At 42.9% G+C, this 22,559-nt stretch overlaps 1 protein-coding gene across 1 annotated transcript in view; it reads right to left on the reverse strand.

Annotated features, from left to right (window-relative positions):
- The window catches only part of ppargc1b (peroxisome proliferator-activated receptor gamma, coactivator 1 beta), a 90,458-nt gene extending 72,050 nt beyond the window's left edge, over positions 1 to 18,408 (reverse strand). The window contains exon 1 of the mRNA XM_069669971.1: positions 18,328 to 18,408. Within this exon, the coding sequence (XP_069526072.1) occupies positions 18,328 to 18,408 (81 nt within the window). The remainder of the gene's footprint in view (positions 1 to 18,327) is intronic.
- Between the last annotated feature and the right edge of the window lie 4,151 nt (positions 18,409 to 22,559).

The raw sequence follows: 22,559 nt of genomic DNA on the forward strand, positions 1-22,559 counted from the left end.
TCTCCCCAAATCGTCTTCCTCCTGAAATCACCTGCAGAGGAATCGATAAGCTATCAGACCATGAAGACTCCCAGACTCGCTCTCTCTCTCTCTCTCTGTATTTCACGCTGTGCCTAACTGCCTCTAACAGTGTTTGTGTACCTCATCCTGTCACTGTGTGTGTGTGTGTGTGTGTGCGTGTGTGCGTGTGTGCTGTCAAACTGAATCCAACATTTGATTGACAAAACATCCACCAGTCACTTATGGTAACCTGAACTTGTCACTATGCGAGCGTGTATGTGTGTTGTCTTGGTAAACTGCTATCTCAACCCAGACAGCATTGGTAGAACTATATCCACGTGAAATGGAGCGAGAGAGAGAGAGAGAGAGTAATGCCAACATCATAAAGAATGAAAACAAATCAGGAGAGGAGTGAAAGGAATGAATACAGTAAATGGAGAGGAAGAGGAAAAAGAGTGGCAGAGAGAGACGTTGCCAAAGAGCAAATGGGAGAGAGAGTAAATGAAAAGTGAAAAGGGAGAGAAATAAAAGGATGGAGAGAGTTGAAACGAGGTCAGGCGCTGCTGAGAAAAGCACAAAGCTGTGCAGAGCTGAGGGAAAAGCATGAAGCATGAGAGAGGAACACAGGAGGTGTGTGTGTGTGTGCGCAGTGAAAGAGAGCGAGTGAAAGGTGTGTGATGACAGGAAAGAGGTGTGTAGGCTGAGACAGACAGAGAGAGGCTCGGGGCTTGAACACGCTGCACACAACACGTGCACAGGGCTGCTGTGGTTGGTGGGCTTCTGAATGCAGAGGTGTGTCCGTTTCATACAGGAAAAACCCACCCATCGACCAATCAGTAATCCAACTGTCAGATTGAGGAGTTATCAGGTAATGCTGCAATCCAGTGAAGTGATGTTCAACACAGGTACAGGTCGGGTTGTTTTAGCCAGGATTCAGTGTTGTTGCATTTAAATACATCTCTTTAAGGCCATTTATTTTGACGGCATGTTCTGTTAATGTAAGCTTTATTCTAGACAGCATCAACAAATCAAATGCTCAGACGTATAAAGGGATACTCAGATATCTGTGAATGTGCTGAGACGAAGACGAAGTCCTCCAGGAGCTACAGCTAGCAACGCAGGAATGGCGGAGACAGGTAGGCGGATACGTTAGCGATGACGATGATGATGATGCACCCTGAAATTTTATAGACACACGACACCAAGTCGACCATCGTGCATTTATTCCATCTAACAATCCTGTTATCTGGGCCCTATAAAGACAGAAAACTCTCCTGTTTGATCACCAGAGAAACCTTTGCTCCAACAGCTTCCACACACGCAGGTTTTGGTAAACCCTTTTCAGAAGAACCCTGGGTATTAATGATGAGGAAACAGGAAGTGAATTCAAACAGCACAGCGACCAAGATAAGCTGATCCAGCCTGCAGTGTTCAAGCTGTCCTGCTGTACAGATGCCCCATGATCATCTAGTGACCAGCAGGAGGAGGACACACACTTACACACACTTACACACACACACACCCACATATTTCAACATGTAAACACCCTCAAACTACACTTACAACAAACATCTCTCTCAGACTCATATAAAAGCTCCCTGTGGATGCACACATGCCCAAACACATACTCATTCAAACACACTCACCATGAAAGAATTTGGCTTATTACCCGTATTGCATCACAAGTGGGGACATTTCTTCTGTCAACAGAGCCCTGCCTTGCTGTGTGAGAGGGAAACAATGAACCAGAGAGAGCGCGGGAGGGAAACATACTACAGCCTGGGTGTGTCAATATTTTCGGAGCGCTATCGACAAGACGCTACTCGTTTTTTATTCTGTTTTGGAAACAGGACATTCAGACAGGCACACCAAGGGTGTGAGAGAGAGAACAAACAATAAAATGAAGTGAGCGTCGAGTCGAAATCATTTCCTCCTTAAACCAAAGCCGACGCTCCAAACAGGAGCAACAAGTAATGCTAATTACTGGCTCAATCTCTGCAACATCTGCCAAAGGTCCATAACAATAAAGTGCTGAACATTTTGGACAATTTCTTTTTCAACATCATGCAAAAACAGAAAACAGAAAATGCATTTAGCTCCTGGCAAAATCTGCAGTGGAAATTAAAATGTTTTCTTTGCAAAAATCAGATAAAAGCTGCAGAAATTCAATCAGGCACAAAAATACAAGTTTGATAATGCATTCTGGATATACTTTTATAGACTGTGTCAGCTTATTTTACTTCTGATTATATCTGCCACTATGAAACATTGTCAACAAAGTCATACAGGCTTAAATATGATGCAGTAGCTCAGTCTGTAGGGGCTTGAGAAACGGAGGTGAAAAAGCATGGCATTATGGCTGGTAACCGGAAGGTGCCTTTTCCTGGGCCAGGCCCTTGAGCAAGGCAGCGAATCCCCCACTGCTCGGGGTGCCTGTCCATGTGCAGCCCCCTCACTTTGACATCCCTCCATTAATGCATGTCCACTGGGTCCTGTGTGTATTACGGGCCCATTCGTGTGTAGCATGTTTGTAAAAACAGTGAAACAATTGCTGGGGGATTAAAGTAAGTCTTCGTCTTCTACAGGATAATGTTGCTCGGGATAGGTGGCATTTGATTTATTGTTCAGTGACTTTCAATGGTTTGATATAAACATACGTTGTTAATGTTCGATAAAATGCTTTAAAAGAATTTAAAGAAAATTGTGACATTTGATATGATAACTCAGTTAAGTGCATTTAAATCCACTTTGTGCTTTATATGTGAGTTTGCATACATTTCCTCTGGAGCACACCTCTATCAGAGTAGCAAGACATTGTAATAGATCGTAACTAAGGCTGCACTTTGCGATTAGTTTTGCGATTTATTAGTCTATAAATGTTAAAAAAAAAGGGAAAAATGCTCATCACAATTTAACCACAGTCCAAAGTAAAATCTTTAAATTGAAAAACATTAAATGCTTCCATCTAAGAGCCTTTGCTTTATTACACAACACTGAGGCTGCAGGTCTACATGCTTCATGCATGGTATGAATGTTTACATGCGTGCAGCTGTAAATATGTATGTGTAAGCTTTATGCATACATGTGAGCAGTGTGTGTGTGTAATGCCATATCACCGTAGCACTGAGCACTGTGGTCACGCAAGCCTGAGCAGCCTTTGGGAAGTAGGTCAATGAGAGAGAGAGGGATGAATGAGAGAGAGACACAGAGAAGAGAGAGGAGATGGAGAGAGAAATCATGACAGGATGTAAAGTGGAAGAAGAAGAACTAAGCGCACACGCAAACACAGGCAGGAGGGAGAAGTGACAGTGGAAAGTTCCTGCTTAGAAACAATTAGGATGCTTGTTTTACTGGGAGGCTGCACACACACACGCAGCCATATATGGCCTGTGTGTGTGTGTGCAGTGATTATGCATGTGCCACTGTGTTTGTATATGCATCCCAAAGGACATTGGTTGCCTCACCCACCTCTCTCTCTCTCAATCTCTGTGCAGGTAGAAGCCTGCTGCTCGCTTTCAACCCACACACACATGACTCACACACTCAAACACACACACACACACCTCTAAAGTTTCCATCACTAAGCCCTGCAGAGCGGCCTGAGCCCATCGCTGCAAGCCGACTCCACCCTAATGTGTTTATCATTATGAATTATCAGTGAAATTACGTCGCATTATCAGGAGAATATATCACAATATCACAGTTATTGCATTTTGGACTCCCGCAGAACGCCGATTTATTAAGTTCTCATGAGTTATTACGTTAGTCTGCAGTTACTAAGTCACTGCCGGGCTTGTAATTGATAAACGCTTTTATTTTGTAGGATGCAGATAGAGTCAGACGTCCTGCTTCGATATCTAAGCCCATATTGTAGTAATTATGAGGTCACACAAAGGTCACATGTGTGATGTGACAGTGACGAGTGTGCACATCTTTGCCAAGGGACCTATTTTTAACACACAATCCTTGCTGCAGCACACACACACACTGAAACACACACACACACACACACATTAATGCACCTTTCATCTGAGGAAGCAACGCGACCTAAAAATAACAACAAATGGCTTTTAAAGCCGAGTAACGGACGAGGAGAGATGCTTGGTGTGTGTGCTGTCCTGCGCTGAACCATATTGAATAGTTCTGTAGTGAATGTTATGACTTTGTTGCTAGATAAGTGTGTGTGTGTGTTTATGTGTAAAAGTTCATGTTCACACCAGCCTGTGCTTGCCTTCCCATGGCACCTGGTTGCCACGGCTATATGCTATGCTGGCATCTACGTGTGTGTGTGTTAGTCCCTTCATGTCCTCGTGGTCCCTCGCACCATGCCATGGAAATTTCCTTTAACCTTTTGTCTCATTTACACTAGTGCCCTTGAGATCACCAGACAAACACACACACACACACAAAGACACAGTAACTTACACACACACACACACACACACACACAGAGGGAAGGGCGTGGTAGAGAAGGCTGCAGGGTAATCTAACCATCATTGTGTTGAGACTATAAACAGTTTGTGTCTCCAACAAACCTGCTTTACAGTCATGTGATAATTATCTACTACTGCTGCCTCTACTATTACTACTAGATCAACAACTTTCACTACTACTGCCTCTAAATCCACTGCACTAATGCCACTATGACTGCCCTTATAACAACTAATGCCAACTGTGGTACCAGCTCACTACTGTAAGTAGTATACTCCTACAACTGCTACCATTACTACAGCTTCAGTAAACTTCAAAAAAGTACTGCCAGGCTTCTGCTTTTAGTGGTCTAGAAGGTGAAGAAGAAGTTGTGGTTATGAATCAGCTATATTGCCATGTCTGCTTCTAAAACCTCTGCACCACTGTCACCAGGCTTGCCCTGGCAGTTCTGGCAAATACCACCAGCCATGTGGGAAAAAACATTGAAACAGCCCTGAGGTTACACGGCTCCAAAAATGTCAGAAGGCTACCAGAAGCAGGAGCACAGGTACATAGCATTGGAGCAAGACCCCATCCCTATGATCTGCCCGTTTAAAGGGATAGTTCGGATATTTTGACCTCCAGTTCTATTAAATACTTCCCAGTAGTGTAGTGCAAAGCTATTAGCTTACTCACCGGGTCCCGTGGTCAGACTTCTGTGCGGTTCTGAACGTTACGCTGTGATGCCAGGGTCTACGTTCGGAACCGGACAGAAGTCTGACCACGGGACTCGGTGAGTAAGCTAATAGATTTGCATTCGCTACACTGCTAGCAAGTATTTCATACAACTGGGGGTGAAAAAATCCGAACTATACCTTTAATGTCAGAGGTCAAGCAGGAAATAATCAAATCAAGTCATGACAGACAGATATTGCTACTGGACTCTGTGATGTTGCTGTTTGCATGACCTCAGCAATCACTGCTTTACTACTATTAGTATTTTTAGTTTTACAAAAGCACCATTTGTTCTACAACAACAGGTCCCTCCTACTGGTATGGCTGCAGCTGTCACTTCTGCTACTACAAGCTCTTCCATTGCAACATCTTGTACTGCTACAACTACAACACATGCATGGGTGTGCTGCTACTACTAGAATATTAAGGATGAATATATGCGAAAAGGTCACTGCTGCTGCTGCTGCTGCTGCTGTTCTCCTTCAATCAGAGGAGCAGGTTAGAAACTTTGCATGGCCATGACTGCATCACGTAATCCCTAACCTCGTGCAGCATGTGTCGTAATCACAAACGATAATCCTGCTGGACCAGTGGATTAAGACATACTGGTATATACGTTACGTTTGGCAGTGTCCCAGTAAGTGTGTGTGTGTCACATCTCCCGTCCAGCAGGCTATAGTGTTGTTGTCGAAAGAGTGATGATGTGTGTTTGTGCAGTTTGGGTGCTTGCCCATCCACGGTCCAGACATCTTTACAACTCGATCTGTCTGGGGGATAAGACGGGGCGAGCCCCAGCCAAAACACTGGCAAAATGTCAAGGAGAGAGAGAGAGAGAGGGAGACCTATACGCCGTGGGCTGTGACAGAGCCCAAACCAATATCAGCGAGCAGCGTTTACAACTCCATCCCTCGCACACCTCCCATTCATCTCCCGTGTTTTATTACAGTGTTGCTCAGCTTCAAAGTCTCAATTTTAACAACAGCAGAAAGTATCAAAGTCTGAGTCTTCAACACTCGCAGACAGAGAACAAGCCTTCTTACAGGGTAATATACATTTGTACAGCTGTGGACAACATTATAACCTATTGTGTGGTTTAATATGAACCCTGTTTTAACCCTGTAGACTCCAGAAATCCAGGACGTTGAGGCAGTTTACTAAGAACCATCGCTTATGTGATCTTACAACAGGAGGAAATTTCAATCCAACATATTCCTCTGCATTTGCTTCCCGAGTCAACATTCAGATCATTCACTTGATAATGCTAGACGTTCAAAATAAGAGACGAACATCAGGTGCAGAATTCTTATTTTTCCAAACAACAATCACTTTAAAATGACTACATTTCACTGTGGTAATATTGTTGTTGTTCCCTTTAAAACAGAAGCAATCACTGCAGTGACACGCTCTGCAATCCCCAGATCCCCGACATCCAACCCCACCAGCTTCCATTATCTCTTACATGCTTCAAATGCCACATCTTGTACACATGTGGAGAGAAGGCTAACTTCAGGCTCAGTGTGGCGCTGACATGTCGCTTTGGTGTCGGCATCTCCTCTCATCTCGTCAGATTTTTAAAAAAAAGAGACACAGCCCTCTCTGCACGCTCTTTTCTGTTTTAAAATAAGACATTTCCCTGGCGGCTGCCCCCGTGATAAATCAGGTAACGGAGGAGGAGAGCTTGAAAGAAATAGGGCAGCCAGCTAGCTCGGCGACCGCTGGGCCTCCGCATACTTCCCTACAAAGCCCTGAGCTGCTGCTGGGTGAGATTGGATTCCCTCTCCTTCAACCCCGTCCTATCTCCCTCAGGTGTTCTACAAAGCTACCATGTGTGAGTGTGTGTGTGTGTGTATGTGGGCATGTGCGTAGAATGACAAACAGCCTCACGCTTGTGTTGACACTATCAATACAGCAACAGGGTCCCTGTGATGAATACAAATTTGCCAGCAAAGGTTAGCTAAGGACAGATGACACACACACACACGCACACATGCACACACCTGCACGTACAAGCTGACGACAACATATGTGCTCGGATGAGAAGAAAAAGAGCCGGAGGCGTGAGGAGGAATTCTGATAAGGGATGTAATCATGCATCAAAGCTCTGCAGCAAACACATGACGTATACACGCAGACACTCATCCAGAGCCATGCATAGATGAAAGGATAACACAACACAAGACCACTTTATCGATCCTCTGAAGCATACACTCAAGACAATGCACACAAAACACTTATCAATATGTTGTTTTAAGCAAAGACACCAACATCAGCTGTTCAATACGAAGCCTCGACTATTTGCTCCATTTCTTTAGTGCAGAATCAGGCCATACTCGTGTATTAGCCTTCATGTTTTACCTTTAGACTTTAAAACACTGTCGGTTGACTTCTTGTTTAGTGTTTAAAACCAAGTCACAGTCCTTTTTAACTATATCATTTAACTGGAGGATAAATATTAGTCAGCTAGTGAGCATAAGTTAGCGGCAGCTTTGCTAGCAGCTCCTACGTCTCCGGCAAAGAGCGTCAGACACTGACTTTAGTCATGAAACTGTTCTGAACTGGTTTGAATCCTCAGGTTTGTTTGCTTTGAGAAGGAGGAGACCTTTTATTTGTTTTATATTAGTTTTTATTGGCCTTTTATGCCTTTATTTTCACAGAGAAGACAGTGGATAGTGTTGGAAACAGGCGAAGAACCGCTGAGCTAAACCGCCGCCCCGGGAGGAGGAGACCTTTACGGAAAATCCAGCTCCCAGTAAAACCTCGAGCACATGAAAAAATGAAGACTAGTAACATAAAAACAAGCTGGGAACCTACAAAGAAAGGCCTCTGATGACCTTAATGGGGCAGAACAACAACATGTTGAAGTAAAAGGACAGTAGAAGTCAAATCATGTAAAGGGGGATCCAGTTGGTCCTCGCTGCACAGTGCTTTACATGAGGCCCAGAAACGAACCAATCAGTGCTCCTATGATAGGATAGTGCTCCCCGAAGGTTTGGAGGTCTCAGGCGACAGAATATGTTCTGTTAAGGCCACAACATTTCTAAAACCCTGAAAAAGTTCTTGGTTAAAAGCCCACAGCAGCCATCGATGCAAACGACATGGATGAGGAGCTGAACCTGCTCAGCGCCCGGGCATAGCAAAGGTTAAAAGGTATGTAAATGACGATTAAATAAGGAAAATGAAAACTCCCCATGTGGTCTGCCGAGTGTCTGCATGTGACATGAAGATAAGCACCATAAAGAAGAGAAGGAAAATGTGATGAGAGGTGATAAGAGTGAACCACAGCTCTGACTGTAGAGTATATAATCTGAAGTAAAACAGCCTGGAGAGAGGAGAGGAGAATTTACATCCTCAGATCCCACTTTGGTTTGAGTCACGGTGAGAACGGCAACAACCTGGAACATGGCGACGAGCTGAATAGATTTTCATATAAATTAAGAAAGCAAAAGGGAGATGATGAATACCAAATAAGACGCTCGCTCACTGGTGTCTCTTACACAGTTTCTTTCTTGCAACCATATCTGTTCTCTCTGCCTCCCACTGTACAACACGCAATGAAGCCATTGTGCGTGTTGGACACTGCACGGTTGAGTGCTGCTCTGCTGCTCCACCTCAGGGGAAGAAGAACTGTTTGGAGAACCCAGCAGTGTGCATGCAAGATAGGATGCAAACTGGGTTTAGAGATTCTGCGAGAGCTCCCAGTCTACAAAGACCTGCCTGATCTGAGAGACAGACACTGTGACCTCTGACTGCTCCTGTTCCCTTTGCTCTGCAAGCTTTATTTCATCGAGTTATTCCGAGGAGATACGGTCAAATGAGTTGCTACAATGTCAAATTTGATGTTAAAAAGTTCATAAATCATGAGCTAATTCAATTCAGATACAATTACTTGTTTAAAAAGTAGCCTAGGTTGGATCCGCAATGATACCAGACGGCAGCATGAGACCTTTTCATCTCTGCAGGTCCAAATTAGGCCAAAGAGAAGCAGAAGCTCAGCTCAGGTGTAGCCTCATGTAACCTTGCTCCTGGAAACTAATCTAATGAAGAAGTAGAGTGTGGCTGTGTTTGGCCCTGAACCTTGCTGCTCAGTAAGCCTTTGCTAGCCCTGTTTATCCCTGTGTTAGAAACCAGGCTAAAGGTTAGCGCTGGCAGACTGTGTTCTAAATAGAGGGAGATCAAAGATCAAACTGATTAAAGGAGAAAATGTAAATGACACATAATCACGATGGAAATCAAGGGATTGATCGTAGAGATGATAATGTTCCATAATGAATCTGGATGATATCTTTAGCTGCTCTCTATCCTGTATGAGCTGCAAAATTAATCATATTAAAATTGCAATATTAGTAAATATCTCTGTGCAATCTTAATGAAATCGATTCAGCCATATTTGCATTAGCAGGGATATCTGACGCATCAAACCGAGAACATTTTAATTACTCCGTTTTTTGCACAAGTCTATAAAACATATTGAAGAGACACAAGAAAAACTAATAAAGATAATCAATGTTTTTTGCACATATAACCTAGGCATGTAAGAAAAGATTGCTACACATTAGTAATGCAATATTATGTTTTGTGGTACTGTATTGATTGAATTTAATAAATAGTTTACATGCAAAGATTGTGTCAATTTAACTGATCTGGGAAAATGTCACGTTCTTTGCTCAGACCGCACAAAGTCAAGACAAAGATGGAAGTTTCCTTAAAATTGGATTTGAAAAAATGGAAATATATCACCCTGCTTACAGCGTCGCAATACATGGCGATATATTGAATAACAACCCCCATGTCGTGACACACGTTGTGCTGCCAGATTCTTGTCCTACTCTTGAATTTAGAGCTCCAAATATTAAAAGAAAACTATGACAATCGGGGGAGCATGATTTTAGCGAGCATTAATTTGCCATATAGTTGCAGCATGGCACAATTTTAAACCACAGTAATTCCAGGTAAGATTAAGTGAGCAGAGCTATAAAAAAAATACAGCTCTGAGACTGCGAGCACTAACACTAATGACAGCAGCCTTATGCATGACATCAGCACACCAGAAAAGATCAGATTACAGAGGGACTATTTTTTATGAAAATTGGTTTCCTTTGAGCGCAGTGAGAGATAACTGCAATCTCAATTCTGAGTGAGAAAATCCTTCTTGTGTAATCCAGAAATCATTCAGCCTCTAATGTGTGTGCGTGTGTTAGCTGTAGCCTCTGCTGCCAGGCAGGCCTGAGTGAGCAGCTGACGAATCACCATGCAATTAATTATTGAGAGACCCCTCACCTGCATCTGTGCTAGCACACTAGCTAGCAACAGCACATCATGGGAAACATACATGCAGTTTACGATCCTTGTTTACAGGCCCACACACACACAAGCCTCTTGAGGGGGTCAGTGTCTAAGCCGGATGCCTGATGAACCTCAGAGGGATTTGGGAGGAAGCAGCCATATTCCCAGCGCCCACTCTGAGCACACATACACACACACGATGAGGATTAACTGTACATCAACATACATGTAAAGTTACACTTACACACGGTCACAGATATCCATTAAGGCACCTTGTTGCAGCACCACAGCTGAAGGAAACATCACACGGACCTGAGTCGATTTAGCAGCAATCACAGGGTGAGGCCATATCTGTTCCATCGATTTAACACTTCACCATTCATCTTAGCACAGGGCAAATGCAATAAACAACATGTATGCTGTAAATCTAACACAGCCGCAAACACGGCCACACAGCTGACTGCATCTCCAAAATAATACTTCATACACTCAGATTACAACTGAGGGAACACTGTGTCCTTTCTACTGGCGCTATGCTTTGACCAATGTACTCTGACCTGTCAGCCTGTTCTCACTCCTTCAAACATGACAGCTTGGTCAGTGGCTCTATCCCCCCAAATACTAACATCTAGGTACCCTTTTAGCAACCTTTGTGGACCCTGTCCTCCAGCTTGCTGTGGCCTAGGTGTCGGTTGACGTAGTTGAAGAGTGTGAAGGTCTGCTTTGGGCACAAGTTTGGGGTGATAAATGGGTCAAACAAACACAGATTTCCAGTATGAACTAAATGTAAACTTATTTTAAAGTTACTTCATGTAAATGATCTATGACATGTAGTTAAAGGGCCAGTTAGCTCATTTTCAACCTCAGTCCTGTCATGCTATTATGGACAGCTATAATGCCATCATGGTGGGAAAAAAATGCAATTCGCCTCTGTGCCTTTGGAGGACGTTATCCGCTTCTCCAATGGGCCCTGGAAAACCTCCGCCAGACTACATAAAACGGCCTGGGAGCTCGCTAAACTACACTTCCTCAATCTAGGACGCCCGCCTCTGATGTCATGTCTCGTTGAAGATCATCAGGTTTGAAATGTAGACTGCAGACCTGGAGATTTTTTAGACAATCCACAGGTATATTCTTGTCGTATTGCGGATTCTTTCCCGCTCTGAGCCGTTGCCTGCAGCGAAAACGGTAGTATTTCACTCCAGCATATCTCGCTGGGCCGTTCCTTTCAGAGGGAGGGGCGCAATGCACGCTGGGTGGTGAATGTAGAATGGAGGAAACCACGAGCTGTTTTTTTTTCAAATATTATTGCTCCTATTGATTACAGAGAACACCGGCTTTGACTGACAGCGGCTTTTTCTAGGAGCGAACTGCTCCTTTAAGTCAACTACAGTTTAGATATGAATAAATCAGTTACGTAACTAGCATGCATAATTATGCAAGTCATAAAATGTGAAATGTTTGTCAGCAAGCTATTTTGTGAAAATCTTACTGGAGGTTGCTTATTTATCGCTTACCTCACTGCTTCTTTTGAAAGTCTAAAAGTCTGACGCTAGACAGGTACCTATAGATCGTCATCTATAGTTCAGATTGCACTATGGTGATCAATAGTATTCTTACTATGATTCAGTCAACTGTAATCCAAAAAATGTGACTGCAGTGTCTTACTCATGCTGTACAATATACTGTATAGGCATTCCTGTTGTGTATGTTCAAGTGATGCTCACTCACGAGCTAAGGCGCTAAAGCGTGTGTGTGAGTCCAGTACACAGTGACAGAAGGGACAGGTGAGTCACTGCAAGGCTGCAAGCTGAACAAATTGCACTGCAGCACTGCACATCACGACTCGAGACAGACAAGAAGAGATACAGAAGAGAGAGAGAGATAATGACACAGAAATGGGGATAAAAGAGGGAATGAACGGCAAGAAAGCCTGAAATGTAGGCCAGCCACAACAAAAAGCCAAAATCAGAGGACAGAGAAGGATAAAATATGGCGGCGGAGAGGGTGTCTGTCTGTCTCTGGCACAGTGTGAGTCGCAGTCCCGGCCAATAACACCTGTATCCATCACTCTCTGGTGGAACTTCAAAGCCTTGTTATTTATACACCTGTCTGTCTGCCTGCCTACCTGGCTGTCCAGATCCCTCACTCTACTGTCAGCGTCCAATTTAGATTGGATTTATTTGCCTAGATAAAGAAAGTAAAGTGCCTGTCTGCACACTAAGTACAGATGCATTTTAAGGCTGGTTTAGATACCATATAGTTCAATGTGGTCAGTAAGTGACGGTGTGACTTCCGATAGGATCATCTGATAGCCGAGGCTGGGAGCTAACCGCCTGCTGCGTGGGAGGCGTTATAGGATAAAGTGCTGACTGACAGTATGAGGCTCTATAGGGCCACACAGCAGCGCAGTAATGGCTTTAAGCTTTATTAAGTTTTCCATTTGGAAGGTGTAGGCATCGTTTCTAAGATGCAATTAACGTTTTAAACACTTGAAGTTTTGTCTTGATGAGGCTACTTGATAATAAGATGCATCTTGGGGAACAGAGGAGGCAAACATGGAAGCTATTTGTTTTTGTCTGGGAACAAAATGTTCTTGGAAAGTATTTCCAAGCTTTTTCAATTACTAATCAACTTCAGGCTCTTATCTCGATACCGTCTCATCCTTGGACTGTTCTTCTTTTTGTGGTTATTGTGAAGACATCCCTGAATTCATTTAAAGAGTGTGTAAAGCTGCAAAAGAATGTCTAGAGTGAGTTTGAGGAGTAGCTTCATACATCAGGACTCATCAACCATTTGGACTTCTCTTTAGATGCTTCACATTTAACCTCCAGGGCATGTAGTTTCTTGATATGAATGTATTTGCTACACTAATCTTACAGTTAAATATGTCATTTCGAGATTGGAAGAGGGAGATTCCACTCTTTCTTGCTGAGCTTGAACTTGCATGTGACTCTTCAGGAGTAGGGTTGCTCAACTCCCAAAGGCAGAGTGGAATAACTGACGAGCCGCGGCTAATATTTTACTAGCATATGCCCCGTGGCTGGTTGTGTCCTGTTACAGCAGGATGTGCTGACTGACGTTAAGTCGGCCTGATCTTCCCAGAGTCAATCCCCTGGATGGACCTAGACGGGCGGCCCTCGACACCCAGTCAATGATTAGCATTTAAAAAGCTCTGGGAGACAAACTGCACTACGAAACAAGCTTTTGATACTCGCAGTTATATAGGCTAGGTGGAGGTGGTTTTAGTGTCATTTACACACACAAAAATTAGCATTATGTCCAGGGCCTCGGATGGTAAGCCATACTTGAGGGCTGCAGCTCTGAGAACAGCTGAAAGATTATGTTACCACCAGACTTCACAAAGACATGGCTGTGTTTCATTTTACCTATAATCCCCCTGATTGTTAGCCGTCTAGCCATAGCACACCTGGTTAGCACTACAATTGAGAAGGCTTGTTAGTAGGAGCAGGTAGTGTTAGGTTCCCCAACTGCTCAATGAGGCTGCTAACTGGTTAGCTGGATCATCTTTCGGGGCTACAACTCAAAGAGTGTTATGGAGCAGATACAAGAAACATTTACAACATCATAGTAAACTGGATACAAGCTACACTATCAGATCTTTCGCTTATTCATTATGCAACTGACCCACAACACTTTACAGCCAACTTCTAAATAACCAATAAACAGATTGCCAGAGTTATTGCACAAATGATTTACAATGAACTCGACTTGATTGTAGATCAAAATCTTTAGTATCACTTTCAAAGTCCTCTTAATCTTTGAGATATCGACTATTATCTCAATAAGCTGCAACTTAGCATCATAAAAGTATGATATGCTGTTTGTATCTTTAATTCAGCATGTGTGATATCAGTAGTACATGAAAGTGTGTGTTGAAAGGTTGCACAAGTCAGACACGATGATGACTTGCTCTTTTGAAAACCACACATTTGTTTTCAGAGACGAGCAGCGAAGCATCGGCCGACCGATGAGCCTGTGGTCGATGAGCTTGTACAAGTGTCTAACGATAACTTTAAAGGGGAAGATTTCCAACCAGAGACAAGCAATCCACCACCATTTCTTCCACGTAAGCATACAACGTACAGCTCTAGAAAAGACGAACTATCCAGACTCTGTGTACTAAATTAAGAGGAAATAAAGAATAGAATTTCAACGTCAGAAAAACAAATTCAAAAAGGGGCTGCATGGTCAGGTGTTTTTGAAAATCTTGCCTCAGAAATTAGGATGCAACAGGTTTAAATTTAAATTTTTCCATGTGCAATAAAACTACTACATTTGAATACTTCCCAAACTGTCTCTATGATACAGTAAGATGGGGGAAAAAGGGCGGATTAAGTGCATGTGTGTGAAAGAGAAAAAGACAGGAAGTGAACATGAGACAATTACAGTAAGCATGAGTACAGTATGTATGTGTAAGAGTGAGCGAGGGAGGCAGAGCGAGATGGGGAAGCAGTCACATGTTAGGAAGAGGAGGAGGGAGGGAGGGTCTGCTATCCCTCCTCTACGTCACGGGTAACGCCTCCCTCCCGCTCTCCCTCCCTCCCTCCCTCCACTACAACTCACATGACTGCAGCAGCTCTGTTCTGTAACCCCAGTCACGAGGATAGAGTAGTATTACAATAACCAGCCGGCAGGGGCGAGCGGCATAGACACACACTGAGAGAGAGAGAGAGAGAGAGAGCAAACCACCAGCCCTAATAACCCTGAGTAAATATTAACATATTAATGCTGCATTTGTAGAATAGATAACCTTATCGGACTACGCTTGAAAAAAGAAGTTAAGCAGTGATCATGTGCAATTTCTTTTTTCCCCTGTTCCTTAAACTCAAGTTGTTTCTCCCTGTGTGTCCCTCAAGGACTTTGCAGCAATACAGCATCACGCGAGCTGCAAAGGTCTTACGGCATGCATGTCACTGCAGAAATGCATTGATTTTATCCTTTTGTTTATCTTTAACAAGCTTTGATAAAATCACACAGTATCCTATCAGTGTATATGACTTCGTTCCAACCCTTTCCTGCAGCTATATGATGTTTATGCAGAGTGTAAAATTCTAATTGTGGCCGCTCGATTTCATCAAATGCAAATCTTCGAGATGTTTTGTTCAATATTTCACATATGCAATGCAATAAACACCACGTTTCCCATTAATTCAGCCTGAAATATTTGGTATAGTCGGATTTTTTTTAACTCAACTAAATTTAAAGGGAAAGTTTTGAAGTTAGCATTAGTTTGTTCGGGGAATTAGGACATATTATGCATTAGGGCTGCACGATATGGACGGCACGATTGCCATATTGTTCACAATAATTGATGTTTGCACTAGAACTTCTCATTGTCAAACTATTACAAAGGAACACATTGCACGTCTATTTCTTGAGACAGGTGCATAGAAGAGGAATGAGTGGATCCAAAGTTGTAAAAAGACTCCTGCACGCCATCTAACTTGTATTTAAATATGTATTTGCAATGTTTCCATGGTAGATGGTCAGCAGGCAAATGGCTTGTGACAACTACAAGCCATCTTTAATAGGGAGTGGCTGTAAGTCTGCACCAAATCACACTCACCATGTGTAATAGCCATAATAAATGCACAACATGATGATGTGACGTTGGTCGGGTTCCTGACCAAACAAAAACGAGTTCTTGCATCAGGAGAAGAGGATTTGTAGGTCAGGGCATCTCTGCAGTGCTACAGCTCTTCATTATAACCTAGTTTTGTCGCATGTTTTACATACATTTCTGTGATTAGGATATTGCACGTGGCCATATTGGGATAATGATAATATTACGATTAATATTGCAGCTCATTAAACCATGGTATAGAAAAATATAATAAAATTCCTAGATGTGTATCCAGGTGTCCACAATCACATTGATGCAGAATGTTTCTATCTATGTTTTGGTGCATTTCTTCCCACATGGGGGACTATTTTTTCCCATTAACATCTAAGAAACATCAGTCTGTGTTTGTACTGTAGATGTGTTCTGTGGAAGCACAAGTCACTGCTGCACGTTTATAAATAGCCCACAGTCTCCGTGGATCCCACCACACACTGAATTAACCTGCTTAAGCTGCCAATCAGCTGTGACAGATCCCCACCCCCTCAACCCCCCTACACACTTGCACATACACCCACCCGCCTTCATCACACCCTCAGATGACCGTGCAATCAAAGCACCAACAATCACCACGATGCAATCTTACGTCATGCTGTGATGCAGTAAGGACCGAGGGGGGGTCTTGTGTTCAAATGACGGATCATGTCATGGGTTAGCGTGCACGGTAATGATCAGTGCGTTTGTCGGAAGCGCGACTTCACAGCCAGGAGTGCGATGGAGATTAGTCCTGATGGGTTCCTTCCTGATAAGAGAGAATTCACCAAACCCGCTTGGGAAATCCTCCAATTTATTATTTCCTTCCATGTACACAATAATGCGCATTTCATACAACACAGCATAGGAGCAAATGTCAATAAACACTTGTTTAAAGAAAATTCGGCATACATTTTATGTGCAAAGCATCAATTTATTTTGAGGAAATCTTAACTTCTGTAAATGGTAAACACCACTCGCTACCGCCCTCCATGGGGTACTTGGGAAGGAGATTATTCTGGGATTAGCTGAAAAGCCAGTTGTAAAAGTTCACATATTGTTTTAATAAGTACTGCTTGGTGTGTTGAATGTGTGCCGAATTCAATTAAAGATCATACCCATTCATTTACAACATTAAATATGCTGTAGGTGTTATGCATAATGTAAATACGTGGAATCCCAGAATTGCAGAGATTTTCTAAGGCAGTTTGGTGTCTATACGCTTCATTGAAATTTAGTGCAAAAACAATTCCCCTGCAAAACCATGACTTAACAATCAGTCATCATCACTGCTTCAGACACACAACCCAAGTAACCCGCTGTTTTCACTCTGTTAAAGCATACAACCCTGCGAACCACACTAACGTTTTGTAACCGTTGCTGAACGATTACGCAAACGATTATGCAAACGTCTTAAACGCAACTTTCTTGATTTTAACCCATTCAATCTCCTTCAATCTCTTTGTTTTCAGCAACGTTAAGTGCATAATTGATACATTTGCAGGTATGATACGAATCATCGATGGGAGTTGCTCAACTTTGAAGCGCACCGAACAGCCTGCAGATACCCAACACAGAGATCCCCAGCTAAGCTCACGGTGCTGTGGCAAGCCGCTTAAAGTAGAGTGGATAAATAACACTACACAGCGTTGATGTTTTGCACTGCTTCCAAAACTTTATTAAACATCCGCCTCGATTCTGCGAGAAAAATACATTAAACATCAAGTTCAACCAGTCGAGTAAGGCGCAAATAAAAAGGCCGACAAGTATGTATTTTCGGTGGATTAGTAATGTAATGTCATATATCATAATAGTCCTCAGGCTAAATCCATGCGCTCAGAGGCGCACCACGTGTCCAAGTCTCCGGTACTGAAATTAAAACTTCCCCCAAGAATGCGTCAAAAGTTTCCAAAGCGCCCCCCTGCATACCAAATAATCCTGCCCGAACAGCAACATACCGGCTGCTCGCCTCTTCCAGCGCCAACACTGAAATATAAATTCGTTTTAATCCTTCCAATTCCTCATTTGAGTATGGCTGATGACATTTCCTCCAAAAAACACGTGAAAGCCAGACGTCAAGACACTCACACACACACATACACATACACATGCACGCAGACCGAGACACCGGCTCGCACTGTGCCAGGGAGATGGTGCTGACAAGCCGGGCGAAAGCCTCGCATCAAGCGGGCATAGCGTCTGCCACGGCCGGCGACGTGCAAAGATGCACCCCGGTATGGAAAGCCCAAGGTTCGCTGCGTCCAAAGAGCCCGGGGTCTTACCTGGCTGCCGGAGTTTTCTGTCAGGTAATTGAAGACAAAGGACGAGAGTTCCTCATCTAATAGTGGAGCGCAGTCCGCCATCTTCTAGTGAATGAGGAGCCGTGGAGTCAGAGAGCGGAGTATAGGAGGAGGAGGAGCAGTGGGGGAAGGCCGCCTGCAGGGGGCGCATCTGTTTACACACACAAACAAACCAAGACATTAAAGACATGCGGTTCTCCAAAGTGGGGTCTGGGGACCTCCAGGGGTCAGTGCAGGGGCTCCAGGGGGTCCTTTAATAAAATGATGATTAATTTCATTTTATTGCGATCAAATTAAAGGAAAGTTATCGCCACTGGTGAATTTACATTATTGCACATAAAGTGATTTTAATATCACCAAATTAATATGACAGACAGACAGATAAATAGATAGATGTAGATTGTACTGAAAGATGCTGACAGGTAAATCATGGTCCGACTTGTTTACTGTATTTATAGGTTCTTTGACTTTAATATACTGCAGACTTTATGGTGATAAAACTCCATATCCCACCTTTGATTAAGAATTGAACATTTTGGCCCGTTATCAGCGAGCAAACTGTCACAGAACAAATCCGCTTCTCCAGTTTCAAGCTGCTTTTTCTCTAATTAACTTTAGTCATTATCAAAAACACAAAAGCTCTGATCATTCAGGACGCACTTTACATGAAAACTCCTGTTGAACCACTCTGCCTTTGTTTTTGAGAAGCAGCACAGACATAAGAGTTGGAAGCTCCCTGCTGCTGTTGCCGGGCAACTACAAAACTTCTGTCAGTCACTTAGCCAGCACAGATGATGACAACAGCTGATGCCATTGTGGCTACACAAAAGTTTCATCTTGTATTTCAGACACAGTGTGACTGATGTGGTTATTTCATTTAAATAATGTTTCATTCTGCTGACAAAGGTAACTAAAACTTTTCCAGATGTATGTTTTAATGGCCACAAAGGCCTCTAAATCAGGAAGCTGAGAGGAAATGCAGCGATATTGATTGGTTTTTCGGTCTAAACTCTTTAGTAACCTGCATGTGATTCTCTTACCAATCATGTAACCCTTGGGCAGACAAATGTCACGTGCATTGCATAAAAAGTCAAACACAATTTGCTTCAGTGGCAGCATTTGCAGCAATATGCAACTGGTTGTTGGCTTTGTAAGACGCTGCATGTTTCAGATGCATATAATATATATTATAATAGCCCCTTTTACACATGGGGCTACACATCTGTTGCCTCACAGATGGAAGGTTCGAGGTTAAAACCCCGGATTGGACACTTTCTGTATCTTTCCTGTGCATACGTGGTTTCTCCCAAAGACATGCTCGTTAGGTTAATTGGTGACTCTAGAAATTGCCTGTAGGTGTGAATGTGAGCATGAAAGGTTGTCTGTCTCTTTGTGTCAGATGATGTTCAATCCAGGGTGTAACCCCGCCTCTCAACCAATGACAGCTGGGATAGGCTCCAGCCCCCCACGACCCTGAATAAGAGGTAGTATAGATAGTGGATTGATGGACGCAAATGGCTGAATTTTTCACCCCGACCCCATCAGGTTGAGCCAATGCAGCAGGTAACAGTCAGGAACAATCACCGTGAGGAATTGGGTGGGGTGATTACGTTTATATCATGTGACCACTGTGAGACAGATGGTCTCGCCTCAGGACCCACCACCTCCTTAGTGACCAAATGCGACCCAATTTTTTTAACCAGTCAAATTTATTTAATTAAATTCTTTGCAATTTCAACAAGAAGAACATACTCCTACACTTCATTCCATGAACAGCCTTTTTTTTAACAGATATAAACTAAAAAAGCTCAACATAAAGGTAACTACTGTGGGGTTCAATGGGTTTCAAGAATTTAAATGTAACTGTGGCTCAGTGGTAGAGTCGGTCGTCCTTCAGATGGAAGGTCGGCGGTTCGAGTCAAGACACTGAACCCCAAATTGCTCCTGGTGGCATAGCCAACAGGTATGAATGTGATAAGTGATTGACAGTTGGGCACTTTACGTAGCAGCCTCTGCCATCAGTGTGTAAAAGCAGCTTTGAGTGGTCGCAAAGACTAGAAATGTGCTATTACCCAATCAGTGAATACATACAGTGTGAATAAACTACACTTCTACCGCATGCATGTCATAAGAAAACCCATGTCCTTCAAAATAAAAGCGCAGCATGGACTTTTTGCCACGACTTTTGTTTTTTCAAGCACACTGAATACAGCTCCGCGACCCACTTTTGGCCCACCAGTTGAGAACCACTGATTTGAAACATCCGAGTTTAAAGAAGAAGGATTATTTACAAGACGACAACAGCAAAGATGATGAAGAGATTCGGGAGCTTCTGGCTGCGAGGGCCGATGCTGACATTGTTACGTCATGTCCTGCATGTGTGAAAAGGGCTAATGACTGAACGTGATTCCACACTGTGTGAGCAGCTTTGTGTCAAGATCACAACATGTAACGGATCAGGATAACACACCTTAAAATGGGAAATAAGTGACTGTGACTTCACGGTGGTTTATTCAATGTGACACTGTTACAGTAATCCTAAAAACTACACCTTGCACCAAAATGGTGACATGATGCCGTCTAAACTTTCACTGTAATGTTTGCTTTTATGACATTTTTATTGTTTCTTCAGTTTCCTCAATGGCAGCTATTCCCACAAGCAGCTGATAGAGACCAGAGGAGGAAGCATTAAGACACACACACTAGCAACAGTCATTGTTATCACTGCATTGCAGCACAAAGATTTTCTCTGCTCTCTTACGGTGTCTGTGGATGTGTGTGCATGTGTGTGTGTGTGTGTGTGTGTGTGCATGTGTGTGTGTGTTGGTCAGAAAAGGTTAACTGTCTGAGGCAGGTGATGGTCATAACAGAGCCCTGCCTGTCTTTCAAAGGCCTGTCTGACAGCACTGACCTTAATACAATGCGTTTGTGTGTGTGTGTTGGTTCTATCTTTGTGAGGACCGCTGTATTGAAAGACTTAAGAGGACAGTTTTGAAAACTCATTCACGTTTTTGTGCATTTTTTCTTTTTCCAACTCATTATCTTATTTTTGTGTGTTTGAAAATCCTTCCCCTCTTCCTGTAAAAATAAAATTGTTCCAGGAAACATCAACACAATCTAACCAAACAGGTTTTAAACAAAGCCCCCGGGGTGGACAAAGTAGTTTGGAGGGGAAAATAAAGGTTGAACAGCAAAATAATTTCCCTAACTGTCTGTTGGAGTCATCCAACAGTCTACAGACTGTTACTGGTTTAACCTGACAGTCAGTACTCACTGCTTTCCATGTGCAAAGAAAGGTTATTTACAACATTGGGGTGCAACAACTTTCAGTTTTACCTCCAGATAAAGTGGTTTGGATAATTGGGTCAACTGTTGCTTACATCTGCCTGTGTTATTTGCCCAGTTAGATTAGTGTGATGTGTTTGTGTTCCCTCATCTCAGGCAACATGGTCACTTTCCACAGAAGACCCTGACTGACATCAGTTTGAGCTAAAGATTTGGGTTAGAAATGTATTTGTGGTGCTTAAAGGTAAATGTCTTTGATATGTGACCTTATCTCGATCTATCCAGGTTAGTACATCGGTTTACTAATCCCTGGCGTTCTTTGTTTCTCAGCTGAAAAATCATTAGATGGCGTGGAAGAACAAAAGACTATTAACAGAGATTAATAGAGAGAGACACTACGGTACAAACTGTGAAAAAAGGGGCATGATAGAATATGAGTGCAGAGGAAATACATCAGTACAAGGTAAATTACTGTTAAATAAATGCTGCAACGTGATGCAGAGACTGCTGCTGCCTCCACGCAAAGCATCTTGGTACATGTAGGCACTCCTGACACGACTCTGTGAGCAGGAACACTTAGCTTCCTTTTCTCTCTGGTCCAATATAATGCTGACTAAGGAACTTAATGCTTCAACTAACTACAATTACCATCAACACTGATTGGATGTCCACATAAAATGTGTCTTTAAAGAACTGAGGATAATATTTATGTTTATGAAGTTCAAGGAGGATAAAAGTACAAGAGAAAGAGAAATGGATGTGTTTTGTGTCTGTGTAAAAGAGGGGAAGTGTTTGTAAGAGAGCAAGAGAGTAAAAAAGGAAATGTTTGCATGTCTTCTGTTTTTCTGTAATTTGATGTTACCACAGAAGTTAAGACCGACCTCGTCCTCTTCCTCTCATGAAACAACAGGTATCTAAGATATCAATTC

This window comes from Semicossyphus pulcher, unplaced genomic scaffold (genome assembly GCF_022749685.1).
Source record: "Semicossyphus pulcher isolate SPU_LCO1_2020_fin unplaced genomic scaffold, fSemPul1.0.p SCAF_2, whole genome shotgun sequence".
Taxonomy (NCBI): Eukaryota; Metazoa; Chordata; class Actinopteri; order Labriformes; family Labridae; genus Semicossyphus; species Semicossyphus pulcher.